The 23,292-nt window shown below is 41.2% G+C and overlaps 1 protein-coding gene across 1 annotated transcript in view; it reads right to left on the reverse strand.

Annotated features, from left to right (window-relative positions):
* Positions 1–8,779: 8,779 nt before the first annotated feature.
* dnah3 (dynein axonemal heavy chain 3) overlaps positions 8,780–23,292 on the reverse strand; it is a 97,018-nt gene continuing 82,505 nt past the window's right edge. Inside the window, 11 exon segments of the mRNA XM_036562124.1 lie at positions 8,780–9,093; positions 9,095–9,253; positions 11,426–11,563; positions 12,868–12,987; positions 12,989–13,073; positions 14,242–14,384; positions 15,725–15,892; positions 16,486–16,643; positions 19,055–19,171; positions 20,968–21,212; positions 22,498–22,723. Of these exon segments, the coding sequence (XP_036418017.1) occupies positions 8,902–9,093; positions 9,095–9,253; positions 11,426–11,563; positions 12,868–12,987; positions 12,989–13,073; positions 14,242–14,384; positions 15,725–15,892; positions 16,486–16,643; positions 19,055–19,171; positions 20,968–21,212; positions 22,498–22,723 (1,751 nt within the window). The 3' untranslated portion in view covers positions 8,780–8,901.

The raw sequence follows: 23,292 nt of genomic DNA on the forward strand, positions 1-23,292 counted from the left end.
TTGTAAGTTAGGGCTGCTACACTGCTTAATTTTTTAACATACAAGTTATGGTTTAACATATGAACTATGTCTGATCTTGTAGGAGAAAGAAAAACTAATGTAAGTTAGTTAAATTTGGTCATTTTAGATTGTTCATATTGGACCATTCATTATAAAATAAAGAACAAAATAAAAAAAGAGCAGCTGGCCTCTTCTTTCAAAACAGAACTGGAAAAAAATGCAATATCTTTTTAACATAATATGTCTTTTTCTTTCTTCATTCTGAGCTCCAGCTTTCTTAAAGTATCCATAAATTAATAATTTCAGCTGTTAGAATAATGTACATTACTGTTCAAAAGCCAATGTAGTTGGTGTTTCTAGTAAAGTGGACAGTGAGTGGTAGTACAAAGTGGTATATCACCAGGGATACCATAGCTACAGCCTAGCACCCACCTGGGATAGCATAGCAACATGTATGAAAACTGCTACATCTGCAATGTAAATGAAAGCAATAAACTCTTAAGATCTGCCTGTTCATTCAACCAGCACCAGATTCATACGTCACTCTGAATGTGATACGCTAGGCTGATGTTAGCTTATTTCCACTCCACCTTAAATACTGCAGCAGTTACAGGCATCTGAATGTAACTGCTGCATCATTTACATCATTTGTACAAGACAAATGGTCACAGTGTGCAGACCGAGGCTGCCATACTTGAGGTGGGGGACGTTGGTTTAACCCCTAAATTACTACAGATACACACTAGGATGTAACTAGTTATAGTTTGTTTCTGTATAGTCCATTTTGTCTTTATATGCATGAATTTATACATAAGCTTACAGCAAATTACCCAAATCGTTACCAGCCCACCAGGAATTTTCCCAACTTTCCTGATTACCCACTCCGGCATTGCATATTAATATATACTAAAGTTTATTAAGAATTATTTGATCAAAAATCAAATGTATCCCCCAATCGTCCCATGTTTGGTGTCGGAACTTTTCGCATTTAGTTTTAGTACAGGAGACAAAATTGGACACAAATATGTTCCAAAGCTGCAGTATTAGCCATCCTGAAGACTGATTTTAGTCCATGATTATAGGTAACAGTGAGTCATACAGTGTCAGAAACACATCATCAAGACTATTAGAGATACTGAACACACGCATTGAGGCAAATGTGATGATTTAGACATGCAGTTAGCACCATGCTAATCGCTAATAGCTAATAAGCTTCCACTGCTTGTTAGCTACATTAGCCTTGCAGCTCCAGTGCTGAAACTAAAGAAGCAGAACTTCAGACTCTGAATATTTCTAGTCTGTATGACTACATTTGGAGTGAACTAATTTTCTGAATTCTTGCTTTAGCATGATTTAGCGTAGCGGTCAGCAGCACTGCTGTTGTAAATCTATCTAGGTTTAAGAGTTCCCGTCCAAATACTACTAATACTCTCCCATTCTCCTCTGTGAATTCCTAAGATTTCCACTAGAGGTCACTGTCTCCCAAGCAGACAGTGTTCACTGTGCACATCTGCCCATTTTGTGTTAGTTTGTACAGTTTGTGTTAGTCCTCCTCTAGGCCTTCATCAGTGGTCAGTTTCTGACCACAGAGCAGCTCTTGTCTGGATGTTTTTGGGAGGTGGACCCCTCTCATTCTAGCAGTGACACTGACATGTGTAAAAACCCCAGAAACACTGCTGTGTCTGACAAACTCATATCAGCAGGTAAGTGTTAACAGGTGTTTCTAATAAAGTGGCCAGTGAGTGGAAGCACAAGGTAGGTGTTTCTAATAAAGTGGCCAGTTAGTGGAAGCACAAAGTTGGTGTTTCTAATAAAGTGGCCAGTTAGTGAAAGTGCAAGGTAGGTGTTTCTAATAAAGTGGCCAGTGAGTGGAAGTACAAGGTAGGTGTTTCTAATAAAGTGGCCAGTGAGTGGAAGTACAAGGTAGGTGTTTCTAATAAAGTGGCACCTTGGTGTATATCATTAAAGGTACAATCAACCAGCCAGCAGTTAATTATGCACTGATTAAATTAAAAAAATCATAAACTAAAGAATCTGGCTAAATACAAATGTAGCACACTGAGAGCAAAGTAATCACATCAGACCTCACTGAGTCTTGACTTGTAGTATTGTTTACTGTTCTGCATCTGTCACATCACCAGGAAACCTGACTCGAAAAGCTCAGTTTTACAGGCTTTTCTGTAATGGATATCTGTGAGATACTGTGAGCTGCTGCCTGTTTCCTGAGCCCCTCCTTCACCTGCCTGAACAGGAAGGAGAGATTCCAGAAGCAAAGATAGTAAAAGTGAGAAAGGTTTCATGAGTTTTTCCTGCAGTCGTCCTATAAAAAAGCTACTTTTCAGGATGTGGTTTCTTTTGTCGTTTCTTTTGTAGTTGTATTTGACAGTTTCAGTGTTTTTTTTCTCTTCGATCTGCTGGATCAGCCCATCAAGCTGTTGAAGAAGAAGAAAGGTAAAAATTGAGGATGCACTGCACTCACAACATGGAGCAACACAGGGGGCTGATTTTATTCAGGAGTTGAGGGTGAGTGAGGTAATTAAACCTGCCAGGTAACACACTCTGCTCTTTAGACATTCCTCTCAAGTGGCTGAGAGATTCATGCACTGGGGCCAGATCTCAGGGCCTCACGCCAAACCTTTCAAATCTCACACATCACAGGCGATTTCTGTCTAAGATCTAATGTTAAAAGTGTGTTAGTAAATATATCCATAGTGTGGAGCCACTGTATGCTGAGTAACATGAGGGACATCTTGTGCTCATACACTGATGTACATATACATCAGAGGGTTTTAGAACAGGAGAGGTTATGATGAATAACATCATAGCTGTGATTTGGCACTGATCACAGCCATAATCATGATAAGCCATGACCTCCAGTGTTCTACTGCTTTTATACAATCTGCACAGCTGGTCTAGCTTAGACCAGCATGGAGCGCATGTCTTTTTCTGCGGAGCAGTTCTGCAAAATAAATAAAAAAGTAAAGCAAAGATCATTGTATCCAGTTTGCTTTGATATTGGCGATTTCTACAGCCACAAAAAGTATTGCCCCCTACGTTAGAGATAGAGCCATCAATGTATTGCAATGTTCCAATATCAGGTTCAGCTCAGTTTTTTTCAATATATGTCAGATTAATACAGTGCAGCTCTGTTTTATAGAAAACAGAAAGAAGCACATTTTCGTAATGGTTTTAAGAAACAGTCTGACATCAGATATTCAGCCTCCGTGTTAATGTTGTAAATGCACTGATGGTTATTATATGGTAAAACGTTATTTAATTAAAGCCCTAAATATCCTAAATAAAAAAAAGAACTAAATATTCATTAGATTCTGTTAATATTTGTGACTCTTATTTACTATAAAGTTATAAGTTGTGAGGAGAGCACTTACGCAGCTGAGATTAATTATTCTTATTGAAAAACATGATCTTTTCCACTGTGCTATGTTGATTTGCAAACTAATAACAAAATAATAATAATAATAATAATAATAATAATAATAATAATGAAATATAGAGGCATAGCTTTGTTCTCTCAAAGTTTGCGAGGGTTCAGGAAATTAGGTGATGTCATGTTGACGACAGTCATAGATCTGAGATCAGAGAGGATCTTGTCCGTTTAGAAGGCATGTACATGTCTGGAGTTTGTACAGTTCGAAATCCAGCAGGAAACAGAACGTTTGGACCAGAAACGAAGAAATATGGACCATCAAAAGAGATTTTTGGTAGAGAGCAGAGCCAAACAGAGAACAGCCACAAAGGGAAAGAAGCCATATAGAACAGGAAAAGACTACACAGCATCGTTACTCTCCTCCATCTTGGATTTTCATCCGTATTCTGCCTGCACGTTTCTATTGGTTGACGTGCCCCTACCTCAGAATCTGTCGTAGCAAAAGTTGAAATGTTTTGACATTTTTTTGATGCTCAATGAAGCATCTTTGCAGTGCATACCAGTGCATTTCTAGCACCGGTATGCAGTGCAAAGGAAGACTGCGCTCTTTCGCAGAAGCAATATCATAGCCTGTGAGGTTAATCCGAGGCACGATCATTGCTGGTTGAAATGGGGGCAGTCATGGGCTGGAGGTCAGGGATCTAGCCATGCGACCAGAAGGTCGCCAGTTTGATCCCCTGAGCCGACAGTACATGACTGAGGTGCCCTTGAGCAAGGCACCTAACCACCAACTGCTCCCTGGGCGTTGCGGAGAGGGCTGCCCACCGCTCCAGGCAAGTGTGCACACTGCCTCCTAGTGTGTGTGTTCACTAGTGTGTATGTGGTGTTTCACTGCACGGATGGGGAAAATGCGGAGGTGAAATTTCCCCATTGTGGGACTAATGACCCCAATGGAAGAGTCATCAGAAGTGAATCCTACCCGCGACCTCAGCACAAAATTCAATGTCTGAAGTGTGCAAAACAACATCTAGATAATCCAGAAGCATTTTGGAAACGAGCATTGTGGACGGAGGAGCTAAAATGGAACCCACTGGCCATAATCACCAAAAGTATGTTTAGAAAAAAAGGAGCAGCATTTGATGAAAAGAACACTGTGCCAACTGTTAAGCATGGGGGTGGATCTATTTTGCTTTGAGGTTGTATGGAAGCCAGGGGCTCAGAAAACACTGCACGGATAGGTGGAAGAATGGATTCCACCAAATATCAGAAAAAACTCTGGAAGCAAATGTGACACAGTCAGTAAAGAACCTGAAGATGAAAAAGAGGCTTGAATCAATGAATTAAAATCTCGAATTCCACCATGAACTACTTTAAAGATTACAAGCTGAAGCTTTTGGAATGTTTCTCACAGTTCACTCAATGTTTTCAGACGTCGTATGTCTTTACGTATGAATGTCAGACACACAGTCTCGATGTTTAGGGCTCAAATGATCTCAGAATCTGATGAAGATATGATAACAGTAGATAATTCACTCACATCTTCAGAAGACGCTCCTTCTCCACGTTTAGACTGAGTTCTCTTTGAGTTTACTTTAAATCATCAGATTCGTCCACTTATGGTAGGCGGCCGAAGCTCAACCTATGTCTCAAATTGTGCCTTTGCATGTTGTGTGCAGTTACACATTTCCACCAAAAAGGCCTCCAAATCCCCAAATCCTACACAACATGGCTTTAATTAGTCTTATACTCTATTACTTCAGATGAAATAGATGCATAAAACTGCACTGAAACTGTGGAACTGTAGTGCTTGTCGAAGGTCCATGCAGTAACTAAGTTTTTCTTTGCCTGCAGTGGGGGAAGAAAAAAGCCCACCAAATCCAGACAAGCCTGTGACTGAACCTGACCCTGGTTCCCAGAGCTGAGTTCAGCGTGGAGGTTAAGTCTAGTGTTTCGGGAGCTTAGACTGACCTGGAATTATCTTGGAAACATTCAACAAAACTGTTGTTTTCCTCTTTTTAACATGTTTTATTTACACTTCTACACAGAGACCGTTTAATAGGCATTAATAAGCTCTGCAGCTTCAAAACCTCATTCAGCAGGACAATGATCCGAAGTGCACAAGCAAGTCCACCTCTGAATGACTCAAAAGAAACAAAATGAAGGTTGTGGAGTGGCCTGACTTAAATCCCATTGAGAGGCTGAGGCAAAACCTTAAACAGGCAGTTAATGTTCGAACACTCTCCACTGTAGCCGAATTAAAACAATTCTGCAAAGAAGAGTGGGGCAAAATTCCTCCACAGCCATGTAAAAGGCTCAACGCAAGTTATCACAAAGTTTGATTGCAGATGAACACTGAACACTGAATGACACTGAACGACAAACCCTTAGCAGCACGTTAGAAGAGCGCGGGACGGAGAGAGCCTGTGCTGCTCGCACTGCTCTGTATTTCTCCATGCTCAGTTTTTCCGTTTATCTATCGTTTAGAGAACTTGTAATGCAAGTGGATAAGTGTGCATGAGTAGCAAATCTAGATTTACCAGGTTACTGTACAGAACTGTTAGGGTGAGTTTTCCCCATTCAGAAGCATAAGCAGCAGCATTAGCCTTAGCCGTATCCATAGCTAAGCCATTAGCTTCAGTTTTAACCCCTTTTCTTTAGCTGTTCTGTATGGGGTTTTATGGACTGCAGACTGTGAGTTTGCCGTTTTAAACCACCTCCGTGGACCTGGAGCTGGCTGATAGCGTCCCGAGCTACCGGAACGTTCGGTGCACCTCAGCACAGCCTACGAGCTACTGGGAAATGCTTGATGGTTTTCGGGTTAGCCAACACTCTGCTCTTCTGCCACTGTGAGCCAGACCCACACAGCTGAAACACAGACTGTGAGTACACATTGCCCAACACACACGGATCCCCTTCCTGCTGCAACAGGGTTTAACAGGCCTGCAATGTTTGTTATCCTGTTCGTTTTGATTTGCCGGCTTTAAACAGCGTAAAAATATCACTGTAGTGAGTGACCAGTCATCTCAGTAATACTGTACAGTGAAGTTTGGTAGTCATCAATGTTGTCATTTGAACATTGCTTCACGTAAAAGGGAATTTTAAGTTATAAGCTGAGCCTAGAGTCTATCTCTGTAAGATCCCTTAAGTGATTTGTTTACTAAATTGAAGTCTTATTAAGTTAAAACTTTAATTTCTTTGTTTCTTGAGCGTTAAAAGCAATTTAGATCAGTGTTTTAAAAAGGTTTTATTCTTTTAACAGAGTCCTTATTTTTTCATCTGCGCTGTTTATTTTTCTAGTCCATTTGGAACTGAAAGGTTTAATTTCATGCTTTATGTGAACTTTTAGTTTTTATTATTTAAAAGCAGTTATACCATCTCAAAACATTCCACTTTATAATACATTTCTACTTTTTCTATAGCCTGTGTCTGAGTCTACTCACTGGGTATACTGTCGTTACTTTTAGCACCAAGTTAGATATGGGTGGTTAAGTTATACTGGTGATACAGTAAACTTAATGGGTGAGAACCCTACCCATGAGCTCAGGTTAAATATTCATCTACCCCCTCTGTGGTAAAAGAGGGCTACACAGGTTTTTAACAAATTTTTATTTTTAATAAATGGAACGATCAAATTAAAAGCTGCATTTTGTGCTTAATTGTCTTTATCATTCATTCATTCATCATCTTTATGATGACTTAATTCAGCTAGGGTCATGACCCTGTTCCCCCGCAACATCCTCCAGCTCATTCCGGGGGACCCTGAGCTGCTCCCAGGCCAACTTGGAGAGGAGAGACGACCTCAGGGTGTTGTTCCCCACTGGGAGGTAGCGGGAGGGCCTCCTGATCAGATGCCCAAACCACCTCAACTGTCTCCTCTCAATGTAGAGGGCTCTACTCTGAGCTCCTCCCAGATGACTAAGCTCCTCACTCTATCAGGTAGAGTGTAGCCGCCACCCTGCAAAGCAAGCTAGTTTCCGTTGGCTTCTATAGGCTATCTCATTCTTTCGGTCATTACCTACAGCTCATGACCACAGGTGAGGGTCGGGATGTATACCAACCGGTAAACAGAGCGCTTCGCCTTATGGCTCAGCTCCCTCTTCACCACTATAGTCCGGTACAGTGACCGCATTACTGCTGCCGCCTGTCCCAGCCTGCGGCCGATCTCACCATCCCTCTGTCCATCACTCTTAAACAAGATACTTAAACTCCTCCACCTGGGGCAAGTCCTTTCCCCTTACCTGGAGTGGGCATGCCATCCTTTTCTGGGATAGGGCCATGGACTTCACACTCAGCTGCAAACCACTCCAGTGAGCGCTGGAGGCATCCATGCGATGGAGCCAAAATACATCATCATGGTCCCAAGTCAGATGAAACAACAACAACAAAGTCGATCATTGACTTTTGACCCAAGGAGCTCTGGTACCCTGTAGTTGTCTTCATCTTATATTAAAATTAGTCGAATGATCTGAAGCTTTTAAATGTGACAAATTCGCAAAAATAGAAGAATTGGGTGAGGGCTGCATGTTGCTCCAAAATGTGTTCAGTGTTAAAAGTGCTTTAACAGATGTGTGGGTTACCCACTAATACCCCCCATGACAGACGCTTGATTTAGAACCTTACACTGGTAACAATCTGGATGTTCCTTTTCTTCTTTGGCTCAGAGAACACAACATCCATTTTTTTCCATAAACAATTTTTGGTTGATTCGTCAGATCACAGTACACATTTCCACTGAGCATCAGTCCATTTCAGATGAGCTTGAGCCCAGAGAAGTTGGCGGTGTTTCTGGACGTTGTTGAAATATGACATACGCTGTGTACAGTACAGTCTTAACTCACATTTGTGGATGCAGCGTAAAAAAGTGTTTATTAACAACGTGTTAAAGTAGTCTTGAGCCCATGTGGTGATCTCCATCACAGAAACATGCCATCGAAATCGAGGGTCACGGACATTCAGTTGTGTTTTCTGGCCTTTTCCACAGAGGTTTCTTTGGATTCTCTGGATCTTTTAATATTATGCACTATAGAGGGTGAAATGCCTAAAATCCTTTGGATTTTGGAAAATTGGATTTGCAGTTTGCAGTTTTGGATGCAGCCAACATGAAGGGAAATGATCAGTTTTTTAAAATGGGAAAAAATACACTTGTGATTGGCTACATGCTTCAAGGTCAGTGCATGACTCCATTAAAAGTGAACGAGCGAGGCGTGTGCAAAACCGTTTTGCCCTGTTGTGAATGCACCTTTAGTCTGTTAAAAAAGCAATTACTAGAGAAAGACTGTGTTTATGGGACACTCGTTTATTTGCAGGCAAGTTTTAACTGTAAACAGGTGTGTTTAAAATGTGCAAAATGCTCAGTTGTTTAAACTGAGATTAAACTGTAAACCTGCGCTTGTGTTCAGGGTGAGTTTAATAGCTAAAGTTGTTTCTACAGTGTAAACATGTGGGTGTATTTAAGATCTGCTGATCAATCAGCTACTAGTTAAAAGAGTTCTTACAGACTGAACTGTGTGTGTTCAGTCGTCGAGCTGGCAGAGGCAGGCCACTCCGCGGTTGATCCAGTGTTTCTGAGGCCGGTCTGAGGGCAGCTCTATGGGCAGGACGTAGTTGGTGGAGTGTCCGGTGGTGGACAGAGTCCCGCGCCGTGCGCTGGTCTTGTACACTGGACACTGGTAGACGTTTTCATGCAGGAAGTTGGCGCTCTGGCCCTGGTTTGAGCCAGATGATGGGCAGAGGGTCAAACAGGATTTTGGGGAGAGACTCTGCGATGACCATTCGCTCTCTGTCCCAGCGCGCCCCCTCCAGGAACAAACCCCGCACATACGCCCCATCCACTGGCTTCTCATCCACACTCTCCTGCTTCAGCACCTGAACACAGACAGACCGTGAGTTTTATTTTAATTACTTATTATTATTTTCTCTATTAGTATTAAACAGTCATCATCGCTTTGGTAACTGTTGTTAATTACAGTTAATACCAAAGAGAGTAAAAATAGACTGAGATGTAAAGAAATGAATAGTATTTTTTTTGTTTTTATTTTTATTTACTTAATTTTATTCATATATTTATTTATTTCATGACTTTAATAGTTTTTTGTCATTCTTATGGTGGTGAAGCACTATAAGGTAGCACCATCATGAAGTGTGTTATATGAATAAAATTATTCACATAAATGATGATTATTGCACATTATTTACATATAATTTGACCAACACCTGTAAATGCATATTCAAAATATTCTTAAAACATTAGAATTTCTTTGTTGATGTAAGTTAACACTTTTTCTACAGGGAACAGGCATTTTTTTTGGCAAATTTCATATCAGAACGGCTGTTTATTTACTGAGATTAACATATAAAAAAACAAAAAACAAAATATGAAAGTTTGCACAGGCCACATTTTGTTTTATTTTTTGCCTTAATACGTTAAATTCAGTAAATAAACAGTAATTGTGCATTAAAGTGTGCAAAAGTATGTTCTCTGTAGATTCACTTGTGCATGCACCTGTAGCTCCTTCAGAATGTCTCTTGCACAGATCTCAAAGCCAGATCTTATTCAGTGCTACACACAAACTCATACACAGTTATAAGTCATAAGTTTACCTACTCTGAGATTAAAGTCATTAAAACTCATTATTATCCCCTCCACAGATTCCATGTCAACTATAGTTTTAGCAAGTTGCTTAGGATATCCACTTTACACATGACACAAGCAATTTTTCCAACAAATATTTACAGATTATTTCACTTATAATTCACTATATCAGAATTCCAGTGGGTCAGAAGTTTACATACACCAAGTTGACTGTGCCGTTAAATAGCTTGGAGAAGCTGAAAACGATATCATGGCTTTGGAAGCCTCTGATAGGCTAATTGACATCATTTGAGTTAATTAGAGATGTACCTGCAGTATTTTAAGGCCTAACTTCAAGGCCTACTTGCCACATTTCTTGACATCATGGGAGAATCAAAAGAAATCAGACAAGACATCAGAAAAATTTGTTGGCCTCCACAAGTCTGGAACATCCTTGTGAGCAATTTCCAAATTCCTGAAGGAACTACATTTATCTGTCCAAACCATAATATGCACATTTAAACACCATAGGAACACACAGCTATCATATTGTAGGGAGGAGATGAACATACTTTGGTGCAAAAACCACAAATCAATCCAAGAACAACAGCAAACGATTTTGTGAAGATGCTGGAGGAAACAGGTACAAACGTATCTATATCAACAGTAAAATGTGTCCTATATTAACATGAGAAACTCAGAAAAGCGACCTATCAGGCCATAATGTATATGTACAGAGGAAAAAGGGGGAGAACACCATCCCAACTGTGAAGCATGGGGGTGGCAGCATCATGTTGTGGGGGTGCTTTGCTGCAGGAGGGACTGGTGCACTTCACAAAATAAATGGCATTATGAGGAAGGAAAATTATGTGGAGGTATAGAGGCAACATTTCAAGACATCAGCCAAGACATTAAAGCTTGGACACAAATGGACAATGACTCCAATCATACTTTCAAAGTTGTGGCAAAATGGCATAAGGACAACAAAGTGAAGGTAATGCAGTGGTCATCACAAAGCCCTGACCTCAGTCCCATAGAAAATGTATGGGCAGAACTAAAAAAAGCATGTGCAAGCAAGGAGGCCTACAAACCTGACTCGGTACACCAGTTCTGTCAGGAGGAATGGGCCAAAATTCCAGCAACTTATTATCAGAAGCTTGTAGAAGGCCACATGAAACATTTGACCCGAGTTAAACAATTTAAAGGCGATGCTACCAAACACTAACCATGTGTATGTGAACTTCTGAGCCACTGGGAATTTAATGAAGGAAACAAAAGGTGAAATAAATCTGTCTCTAGTATTATTTTGACATTTCACATTCTTAAAATATAGTAGTGATCCTAACAGACCTAAGAGAGGGAATGTACTGGGATTAAATGTCAGGAACTTTAAAAAGCTGAATTTAAAAAATATGGCTAAGGTGTTCGTATACTTATGACCTCAACTGTAGTTGATACACACACACCTGGAACTCAAAGCCGATGTAGTCGATGGGGATGGTGTATTTCCGGGCGAAATTCTGAGACACTCCAGTGAGGAAGGACTGCGTGAAGTAGAAGCCGGAGAGCCAGAACACAGCTGGAGGTCCGTTATCTATCCACTCCTGACACAGACACACAAACAAACAGGGTTAGGTAGTAACAGAGTACATGTAACCATATTACATAATTGGGATACATAAAATGTAACGGTATTCTGTTACTTGAATCTGTAATTTGCAGTGATGTTTCAGTCTTTGTTCTTTATTTTCCATGTTGCCGTATTAATGCTGAAGTGTCTATATATTATTAAGTTTAAGACAGTCTAAAAACAGACAATTGGTCAGTCAGTGCCTTAAAAGGAATGAAGTATTAACAGCACAATGATATACATGGATCTTTATTCACTGAGTGTGATGAAAACAGATGTGTCAGCTGCTGCTGGAATGGTACAGAACTGTTCACTTCAGAGTTCTAGTCAGACTTGGGTTCTGCAGATGGACAGAGCCTCCTGACTCTTCTTCAATTGGCATAGAAAAACATTTACAACAGTCTCTAGTTAAATTTCTCTGGTTAATGCAGATTTTGACTTTTTTTCTTTTATCGTAATATGGAACAATCAGCCTATCAATAAGTTAACACCGTTGCCATGTTAAACATGCTGGTTGTTGTAAGGTAGGTGTTTCTACTAAAGTGGCCAGTGAGTGGAAGTACAAAGCAGGTGTTTCTAATAAAGTGACTATCCACAAGAGCAATGACTTAGCACCTGGGATACTACAGTGATAGCCTAGCAACACCTTGGCAACCACTTGGGACAGCATAGTAACAGTGTTTCTAATAAAGTGAACAGTGAGTGGTAGTACAAGGTTGGGGTTTCTAATAAAATGATATCACCTGGGATACCTTTTTTTCTGGAAAGCCGCTTTGTGACAATGCCTGTTGTAAAAAAGCGCTATATAAATGAACTTTGACTTGACATAGCAACCGCCTAGCAACCACCTGGGATAGCACGGTAATGGTGTATTTGTCTGGACTTTGTCTGACAAAGAGTCCATGACTTTCAGCCATTTTAATAAACTGTGCTCTTATCCAGAAGGAACTATTTTGGATGCCATGTTTAGAAATGTTGACATGTTTTTAGAATTATTGAGGTTCAGGCTCTGGATAATTTAACACCAGTTACATGGGGACTGGATGAAAAACCTAGGGCTAGTTTGCAAACGTTTTCCTGAAAATGATAAATATAATGTTAAATAGGGGGTATTATTAAGTATGAGTCTCAAGTAGTGGAATGTCACAGCTCTGCGAAATATATTGATTTTCAGCTCAAACACAGCAGTAAAAACCACTATACTGTTCAGCACCATACTGACTGATCTACTGCGGCCAGTTTTGAATGACCTCCAGCTCTGATTCGCTGTTTGTTCACCTGTAGAAAGTGCAGTCTGGCGAGCAGGTCGGAGACGTAGCTCCCGAGAGGTTTGAGTGAAGGGTAGGACTTGGCAGCCCACATTGCTGGAACTTTCCCCACCAGCATACTGTTGAACACGTTTCTCCAGCTCTGCTGACATCACCACCTGTCCTTTCAGAGCCTTCCGGATATTGATCAGGCTGCTGCGAACCACCTGGGTCAGCCTGCACATTAATACCAGTCAATAAGTGACAATCAATATCGTCTTTTTGGAGAGTTATAGACGGGCTCATTGATTATTGATTAACATGCAAATAAATGCCAATTAATATGAATCAGTAAGTATCATGTATTCAGTACAGTGCACTCCTTCAGATCGTTATGGATACAATACTAAATAATATCTGGATCAACAAGCAAATCAATATGCAAATCAACAGTTTTATCAGTACAGTGTGATATCCATTTGTAGACATCCATTATTTACTTATTATTTACTTATTATGGACATCTTTAAGAAGCTTTATGTTTGTTGTGTTTTGTGGAATGTTTATTATAATTTTTATCCAAATTTCTCTCTAATTCGGTCATGTCCATTTCCATTCCAATCATATGATGATATTTCTGAAGATATCTTGAGAAACCTTGGGGCTAAATGTGGGAGGAACCTTATTAAGATGGGAACAAACTGAGTGTGAAGTTTCTAAACTAATCCAACACTTTGTGAGGGCGGAGCTCAAAATAGAGGATGAGAGTGTCCTCATCAACACTGTCCGACAGACCACAAGCTTCCTGTTACCCAAAGATTAAACAGTAAGTTAGCATGACTGGAAAGTGCCCTCAAAATACTCCAATTAAGCACGTAAATGCAGTAAAAATAAACCACAAGAGACAGTTCTGTTAAACCAGAGGAGCCTTAGATTGTATCAGAAACAAGTTACTTTCTTCGAGCAAAGTATGAGAAGAGTGCATCCAGCATAACTCTGACAAACCTAAATCCAATGGTGTTCCCGAAACATTCATTTTAACATTGAGCGTTAGGTAACGATAGGGCTTTTCTAGCTAGCTTGGTTTGCTTTTGTTATTGATTATACTCTGGATAGTAAGATTATGGACTAGAGGAATTTGGGGCCGGGCTTCTGAGGCTACCATGAGCTTACTTCAAGATACGTGAATCTGCGCCATTGAAAAGCTCAACACATTTGGAGGAGGATAACTACTTTTACGTCAGCTAACAACTGCCTGTGATGGCTAGTGTCACAGTGAGGGATGGCAAAGAGAAAGGACCACCCCACCCACCCAGAGAGAGAGAGGGGGCAGTTTTGGTCACCTGGACTCCTGCTTACGGAGGGTGATTACCTGTTTTTGGTTTTTGGTATGTGTGGACGTCACCTGTTAAAGCGGATGAGCTCCTGCCGGAGGACGGTGTTCATGGACTCCTCGTACATCACCGGGTATTTAACCATCACCATCTCAACATCAAAATCACACGGCAATTTCGACATGATGTCCTCCGCCAACTCATCCACCACTTCCTGTCCACACACACATCAAACACACATATCCAGCCATGCAGACACACATTACACACTCATAAAAGACGTAGTTAATAAATCTGTACTAAGAGAGATATATGCACGTCACACTTTAAAATGTGAAGTGGAAAAATTCCAGAATCAGACTGTACAGAGAATTCATCTGTAATGTATTGAAATATATGCACAGATATACACCGATCAGGCATAACATTATGACCACCTCCTTGTTTCTACACTCACTGTCCATTTTATCAGCTCCACTGACTATATAGGTGCACTTTGTAGTTCTACAGTTACAGACTGTAGTCCATCTGTTTCTCTGATACTTTGTTAGCCCCCTTTTACCCTGTTCTTCAGTGGTCAGGACCCCCATGGACCCTCACAGAGCAGGTACTATTTGGGTGGTGGATCATTCTCAGCACTGCAGTAACGCTGACGTGGTGGTGTGTAAGTGTGTGTTGCGCTGGTCTGAGTGGATCAGACACAGCAGAGCTGCTGGAGTTTTAAACACCTCAGTGTCGCTGCTGGACTGAGAATAGTCCACCAACCAAAAATATCCAGCCAACAGCGTCCTGTGGGCAGCGTCCTGTGACCACTGATGAAGGACTAGAGGATGACCATCACAAACAGTGCAGCAGCAGATGAGCTATCGTCTCTGACTTTACATCTACAAGGTGGACTGACAAGGTAGGAGTGTCTAATAGAGTGGACAGTGAGTGGACACCATGTTTAAAAACTGCTGTGTCTGATCCACTCGTACCAGCACAACACACACTAACACACCACCACCACGTCAGCGTTACTGCAGTGCTGAGAATGATCCACCACCCAAATAGTACCTGCTCTGTGAGGGTCCATGGGGGTCCTGACCACTGAAGAACAGGGTAAAAGGGGGCTAACAAAGTATCAGAGAAACAGATGGACTACAGTCTGTAACTGTAGAACTACAAAGTGCACCTATATAGTAAGTGGAGCTGATAAGATGGACAATGAGCGTAGAAACAAGGAGGTGCTCATAATGTTATGTCTGATCAGTGTGGAATATGGAAATATATTTCCTTTGCATACTGAGTAGCCTTTCAGCATCACTGATTTCGGTATTGCACATCTCTCTTCAGCCCATTTTTATACATCATTTATTGTAACATTAGCCAACGGCACCATTTCATTTCCAGGAAACTCAGTAAAATTACATCTAATCCAGATGCAGCTGCTGAGCTCACGATGTTTCAAATCGAACTAGAAGATGATGTTTATTAGAGTTCTGCGTTTAAAACTTTACACCAAAGTGATCCACATTCCAACCAATAAGCTGTGAACACGCTGGCCACACCCACCTGAGGGGACTTGGCCCCGCCCCCTGTTTGCCTCGGCAAGGTCAGCAGTACTCCATCTAAAAGCTGATTGGTTTCCTGGTTGTCTTTAGTGATGTCAGCGTTGCTATGGAGGCCATAGACCCCAGGCTCTGCTGTGATTGGTAGATTGCGGATGTATTCAACGTAGCTCTGAAAAAATAACAAAAAAAGATACTGAAATGTTTTTGTGCATATTAGAGGAGTCAAAATGTTTCATATGGAAATGCAAACTAGAGTGCAATATAATAAAAACAATACACAGTAGCTAACAATGCTGTGTAGAAATGAGCACAAAAAACACTTCTAATGAAACAAAAGGACAGAAGGAGTAAAGCCAGGTTGTATTTCACTCAACCAGTCCGGGACTCATTTTAGATCATCGTGAAACAAGAAATAAATAATAATATGTAAATATGCAAATGACTTCATATCATCATACTGTCACAAACCGGAGGTCTGCTTGACCGGAGCCCGATAGGGGCCTGAAAAACTGAATCCAGTGATTCGTAACTACATAGATGCTCCGACAATATTAGTTTGGCTATTTTTTAAATAATGAATCAAATTATCCACATGCAGTTTCAGTGATACACAGTCGTTAAAGACACAACGATTCTTTTATTTGATTTTTTTTTGGACCTTTGGTATTTTGGCATCCGTATTAAGGGCGAAGCCAAAGAGGGATGGAAGTGAGTGTGTGTGTGTGTGTGTGTGTGTGTGTGTGTGTGTGTGTGTTGGTGTACCTGATAGGGTCCGTGTGGAGGAATGTAGTAAACGTCTCCCTCACAGATTCGGTACTTGTCCTGCTGTACGAGCTCCCAGCTGTAGAAGGTGGAGAGCAGAGAGAGGAGCAGCCGGCGGTCCTTATCATCGGTCACTCTACCTCCATAATTACACTCCCCTGAAGAGAGAGAGAGAGAGAGAGAGAGAGAGAGAGATGAGAGATAGAGAAACAGAGAAAGAAAAGAGAGAGGGAGGGAGAGAGAAACCGAGGAAGGTAAGAGGAGGCAGAGACTCGATGTCAGAGGGAGTTCAGGTTTGACGGATTTAACCAGGTGACACCCACGGCTGACTTTTCTTTGCATATTGTGACGAATCTAATAATATAATAATATTAATAATAATCATTATTATTATTATTATTATTATTATTATTATTATTTATATAGCATCTTTTATACATTAGAAATTCAAAAACTAAAACAAATAAGTAAAAATTCAACAAATAAAAGTGGTGACAAGAGGGGGCAAATAATAATATATTAAAATTAATATTAAAATAATATTAAAATTAAAATGCACAAGATGAAAGTATGTATAAAAACAAAACATACAACAACTAACAAGACAGTAAAAGTAATAAAAAAAGGGAAACAATAAATAAAATACTTAAGCGCTAAAGTGAAGAAACATATTTTAGCTGTTTTTTAAACCACTGACAGGAGGAGTCTGATGAATGTTTATTGGTGATGTGTTAAAGATCTGTGACGCATAAAAACAGAACCTCTCCGCTATGTTTAGGTTTCATACGTGGAATCTGGAGAAGTAGCACTATAAGATCTTAAAACACGATTTGGAACATCATCTATCAGCACTCGGAGATGTATGAAGGTTAACGCAGCTGGTCAGCTTGGCTCGACCCACCATCCTTCAAGACACATGGAAGGCTCTTCTCTGTCCTGGAGCTCAGGTGGTGGAACGAACTTCCACTGACTGTCCAAATAGCAGACTCCCCCGCAGTCTTCAAACGCAGACTGATGACCACGTCTTTGTACAGGACTGAGCTAAACACAGTGTAAGTGCAATACAATACAATTGCAATACTATACAGTACTTAGACTTACAGAAACGTATTGCACTTATGCAGTGTTTAATTCTGCATCTTTGTTTTTAGATATAAGCACTGGCTTTTGTGTCTGAGCAGTGTCTGATTGGTGTCTTGGACTCTCATCTATCTGTACCAGCTAGGATACATTCTCTGAGTGGACAACAAAGCACTTTTGTAAGTGGCTCTGGATATGAGTGTCCGCTAAATGCTTTTAAATGAAATGAAACTAGACTGGAGGAGCAGAGACGAAATAAGCACATGTCTAAGAAAAAATAAGCACATGTCTAAGAAAAAAATGGGAAGGTATAGAAAGAAAAGAAAAAGACGTGGCAGGAAAGTTACAGTAATGTTCCAGCCTCATACACTGATTGGGGTTCAGAGCTCAAATCCAATTTGGGCAATAAAGCTAGTGCTAGGCTATCCCACTTACTAGGAGTGTAGTGCTGTAAAATAAATTAAGCTTTAATTCATGTTGGTGTTTTTTTTTCCTTCAGCCCTGTTCACAACACAGAATACTATGCTGTGCCATGCACCTGTCCCCCATGCCCCAATGACGAAAAGCCAACAGGAAGGCGGGACCCGAATCCCGAACACCACCGAGGGATGCGAGAGGCAGGGGGAGGACGTCAGCTGCCAAAGAGGGGACGATGATGACGACAATGGCCACGCGAGGCACGAAGGCGGGATGCAAGTCCCAAACGAGGCCCGCAGTGAGGCTGCTTCACTAACACCTCAAGTTCGATCCAGGCAGCCGAGATGCGGAGCTGGGGCGGTGACGGAGAGGTGGAACAACGAGCTCCTTTTCCCTCTCGGCTCAGGTGAGCGCCTTTTAAAAGAGCAGAGAGGGAACAGAGAGACAGAGAGGGATGAGCAGCAGCAGAAAAGACTGAAGAGCTGAAAAGCTTGAGTGAGAAAAGGACCGAAAAGTCTAGTTTTGAAAGCCACTGAAAAGTGGTCAACTTAGGTCTTGGTTTTGTTCGCTTTGTTTTGGTTTTTTGGCAGTTGCAAACCTGAACCCTGCCTCCGTTCTCCTGGTGTCCGGGGTAGCACTGGGCGTGCTACATTGGTGCCGAAACCCGGGATGCCAACGCACTGAGGGAGTCCCCATGGTGGAGGAGGAGGCCATCAAGACCCTCATCCACCTGCACCTGGCTGGCTAACGGGAGCTGCAGGCTGCTTTTCATGACGATGAAAAGCGATGAAAGCAGCTTGAGGAGCAGCAGGTGGTGACCCATCAGATGGCCAGGAGCTTGATGGCAGAGCGACTGTCATTCGGGCCCAGGGGACGGGTTCATGGCACATTTGTCTTATTAGTAATTATCAAAATATGAGCAGGACGTGAAACAATTATTTTTAGCTGTATATTTTATAGACGGATGCTGCAGATATAGAACAGTAATGGTGGTCTAACAGGTTTTCCATTCAGGTGCTCCGCACAGACCGGCTCTTTCCACACACTCGCTCCCACGTTTATATGGGCTCACCGGTCAGGTAGGTCAGAGCCTCCAGAGGAATCTCCTCATATTCATCCAGAAACATCTGGATCTGACGCATGCTGATCCGCAGATCCGATTCATTAAATTCATATGGAATGTTCCAGCCTGGAGAGAGAAACAGAGAGACGGAATAAAGAGGTCATGCATTACAGTGATGCCTGGAAGAACCTATGAACACTACGTTCAGCTGCCTACGTACATCACCAAATGTTCTTAAGAAGAAAATTCTTCGTAAAACCCACTTACACAGTTTTCACGGATATTCTGCACTGCAAAAAATGGTATCTTAAAAATAGTCAATAAATCTACTGTTTGAGATTGTTGTAAGCTTAATTTAAGATTATTTACCTTATTTCTAGACATTTTTACTTGTTTTACACTATTTTATTAAGTAAAATTATCTCACTTGTTTTAAGAAATGTACTTGAAACAAGCCAACTTATCTACCAGTATAGTGAGATTGTACTTAATTAAATTTCTTAAAACAGGTAGAAAATGTCTAGAAATAAGCTAAATAGTCTTATAATAAGTGCACAACCATCTCAAAATGGGAAATAGTAGACATATTGACTATATTTAAGATCATTTCACTTGACAAGATCCCATTTTTTGCAGTGTGACATTCACCAGTGTTTTCTTATCTAGGATTTGTTGTTAGGTAAGAACAGAATCTATACACACTTGAGAGCACAAAGGTGAGAACAGTTCTGTAATTCAAGAACACGTCAAGAATCTGATGTAGACTTTTTCTTAGGACCTTTCTCAAGAACACACTTAGGAAAAAACTTAGGAAGGTATTGGTGAATACGCGTGTGCACGGCTTCAGCTGCCTTGGCCGAGTACCACTGTGCGGTGTGGAATGATGTTTTACCAACGTAAATGTGACGCAGCATTAGAATGTGGCGATTACAGAACTATTCATTTAAAAAAAACCTGCCCATTTAACCACCTCAACCAAACTAGCTGTTATCCCCCTGCCTTTTTGGTGATGATTGTTAGGATATTTGGACTATTTTTGGTCTAAATATGCATTTTCTGTTGGCTTATTTTAAGATTTGTTTCTGGTTTGTTCAGCCAGCTTCTCAACTTCTTTCTGCACATGCTGCTGCTGCTGCTGTCTTCAGGAGACACGGACGGGAGAAGTGAATGACGCAAGACTTAAGCACACAGGCACTGTACCACTTTGACACTTTGACTCTGACATGAATAGGCAAACACATGCATACAAAAACACACGCTAAAATATGGTGAGCATGCGCTGCTGAGAGTCGCCCTGTAAATCCTGAAATAATCATTTAAAACTCAGAGGCATCGAGTTTTTTTTTTTCACACCACGTCATACGTCTTTACGTATTAATGCCACACATACAGACTCTGAAAGAAGGTCCGGCTCAATGTTCAGGTCTCGAATGATCTCAAAATCAACATCATACTGATGAAGATGTGATGATGATAGTCGATAATTCACTCACATCCTCAGAGACGCTCCTTCACCAAGTTTAGACCGAGTTCTCTTTGAATTCTCTTTCAATAATTAGATTCATCCTTCTGGGGAAGGGGGCCGAAGAACAACCCACGTTACAAAATGTGCTTCATGTTGTAGTTACATATTTCCACCAGAGAGGGCTCCAAATTCCCAAATCTTACATAGTGTAGGTTAAAAGCACATTTACCCAGTTTCGCCCCCTCTTACCCCAAATGTAGTCGATCAGCCAAGACATGTTTGGTGTCTGAAGATTCCTTTTTGAGTGTTAGCACTGGAGCCACGAGGCTAAGGTAGCTCAGAAGACGAGGAAGCTTATATCCCACCAATTAGCACGGGTGCTAACTGCATGCCTAAATCATCACACGCTTGCCAAAGACAGACAGTTAAGCAGGTGGACAGCGATGTGATTACTGACCTAACGGGCCGAACGTCCTCCTCTCCTGGACGAGGGCATGGAAGAAGCAGAGTCCGAACAGGAGCTTCTGCCACACCTCCTGTTTGGAGGAGCTGCTAAAGAAGGCGGTGTCCGAGATGGGGTCACTCAGGTAAGAGCGCAGCAGGTTCGCTCGCAGACCTTTAGGAGGCTCATTCGTCATCTTCACACCGTTCTGCAGGATACTCACAGGGAACTTATCAGAGGGGTAACTGGTCAACCACAGCCTAAGAGGGAGAGACAGAGAGAGACAGAGAGAGAGAGACAGTAAAGGTTTTATAAATACATTAACCTTTGTTTTTGGTATTTATAATGGGATCTGCTTCTTATGACCTTCACACATCAAGTACAATTTATTTAAAAGATGAACAAACACAGAAAACACTTTCATCAACATGACTACATCAGAGCTACATTTTACAAACTCACTGCAAATACAGAGAACATTCAACTTCAAAAACGCTGCAAAGCCAGTCACAACACAACGGAAATGTCAAAGAAGACTCAAAGTGGATGGAGTATCTACGATGGAAAATCGCTGACAAAAGTAGAGAAGACCACCGACACTCGGACACTCTCATCCCGAGTTCGTGGTTAACTTTGCTGGCTAGTTTGCTGTCTGTCATGTCGTAGCTGTACTGTGGTCGTTCTCTGGTGTTACTAGTTAAACATTTACAGTGACTCTCTACAGATGATTCCCATTACGATACAGTGATGTCAGTAATCTGCTCAAATAAAAGTCAGCTACTGTTACTGGTGAATGTACTTTACATGTGCTGTACAGAATTTAAAAGTCTGAATGGCCCCGTCATCTCTGAGTGTCCTCCGGAAACATGTCCGCTGTGTTGTGGCTTTACAGTGTTTCTGAAGCTGCGTGTGTTTCTGTATTTGCAGGGTGTTTATGAAATGTAGCGTCGGTGTCGTCATTATGATGAAAGTGCTTTCTGAGGTTGCAGAGTGTTTACGAATATTGCAGCGCGTTTGTAAAATGATGTAATTCTGATGAGTGTTTTCTGCATTTGCAGCTCGTTTTATTTGCAGTTTGTTGGGTCTTCTCGGCCACCGTAGTTGTCTCTGCTGTTGGCATGGCGACAACCAAACTGGTGGATTCAAAACCAGCTGGAATTGTTGACAACCATCAGAAGGATTGGTTTGTGCTCTGCTTTGTCATTGATGCCGTCAGTGTGTGAAATACTCCCTGGGATTCGGGGGTCACTAACTCACTTGTCAGAGCGGCGCTGATGCTTCAATGCCAGCACAATGCTTGGTTTAACAGTTCCTCTGGAAATGCTCTGTTCTAGTTTGCTGTATACCCTACTGGTTCTTTTCCAACTGATCAGATGTCCGAAAAAATAAATGTTGTGACATATCATGTATTGTAAAAATTTCTTGAAGTATCGCAATGTTATATTTTTGTCATATCGCCCAGCTCTAGTGAAAAAAAGCAAAGTGTTACTCATTTCTCAAATCAAAGACACCGGAGACGAATGTGTGGAGGAGCGCATTACTCACCTGAAGTCAGAGTGTGTGTTCTCAGGTGTGATAATCTCCTCACAGATCTTCTCCAGGGCCGGCATCCAGCTGGTCGCTAGGTGACAGTTCTGCAGGACCACCCAGGTTCCATCCTTCAGCGCCGTTTCAATCATACGGGCCGCGATCGGACCCTGACCCTGACCCAGAGAGATGGTCTGGGTTCTGCTGCCCCCCATACCCAGATCATCCGCAAACTTCAGCAGCCCTGAGAGAGACAAACATTACATTCCCACAAAAGTGGACATAGTTTATATACATAAATACCTACATTTAGAGTCGGTTATTCATTCAGTCTAATGAGAAACTGTACAACAGACTCAGTTTATATCACAATACCTACATTTAGAGTCGGTTATTCATTCAGCCTAATGAGAAACTGTAGAACAGACTCAGTTTATATCACAATACCTACATTTAGAGTCAGTTATTCATTCAGTCTAATGAGAAACTGTACAACAGACTCAGTTTATATCACAATACCTACATTTAGAGTCAGTTATTCATTCACCTAATGAGAAACTGTAGAACAGCCTCGTTTATATCACAATACCTACATTTAGAGTCAGTTATTCATTCAGCCTAATGAGAAACTGTAGAACAGACTCGGTTTATATCACAATACCTACATTTAGAGTCGGTTATTCATTCAGCCTAATGAGAAACTGTAGAACAGACTCAGTTTATATCACAATACCTACATTTAGAGTCAGTTATTCATTCAGCCTAATGAGAAACTGTAGAACAGACTCAGTTTATATCACAATACCTACATTT

This window comes from Colossoma macropomum, unplaced genomic scaffold (genome assembly GCF_904425465.1).
Source record: "Colossoma macropomum unplaced genomic scaffold, Colossoma_macropomum, whole genome shotgun sequence".
In the NCBI taxonomy this organism is placed as follows: Eukaryota; Metazoa; Chordata; class Actinopteri; order Characiformes; family Serrasalmidae; genus Colossoma; species Colossoma macropomum.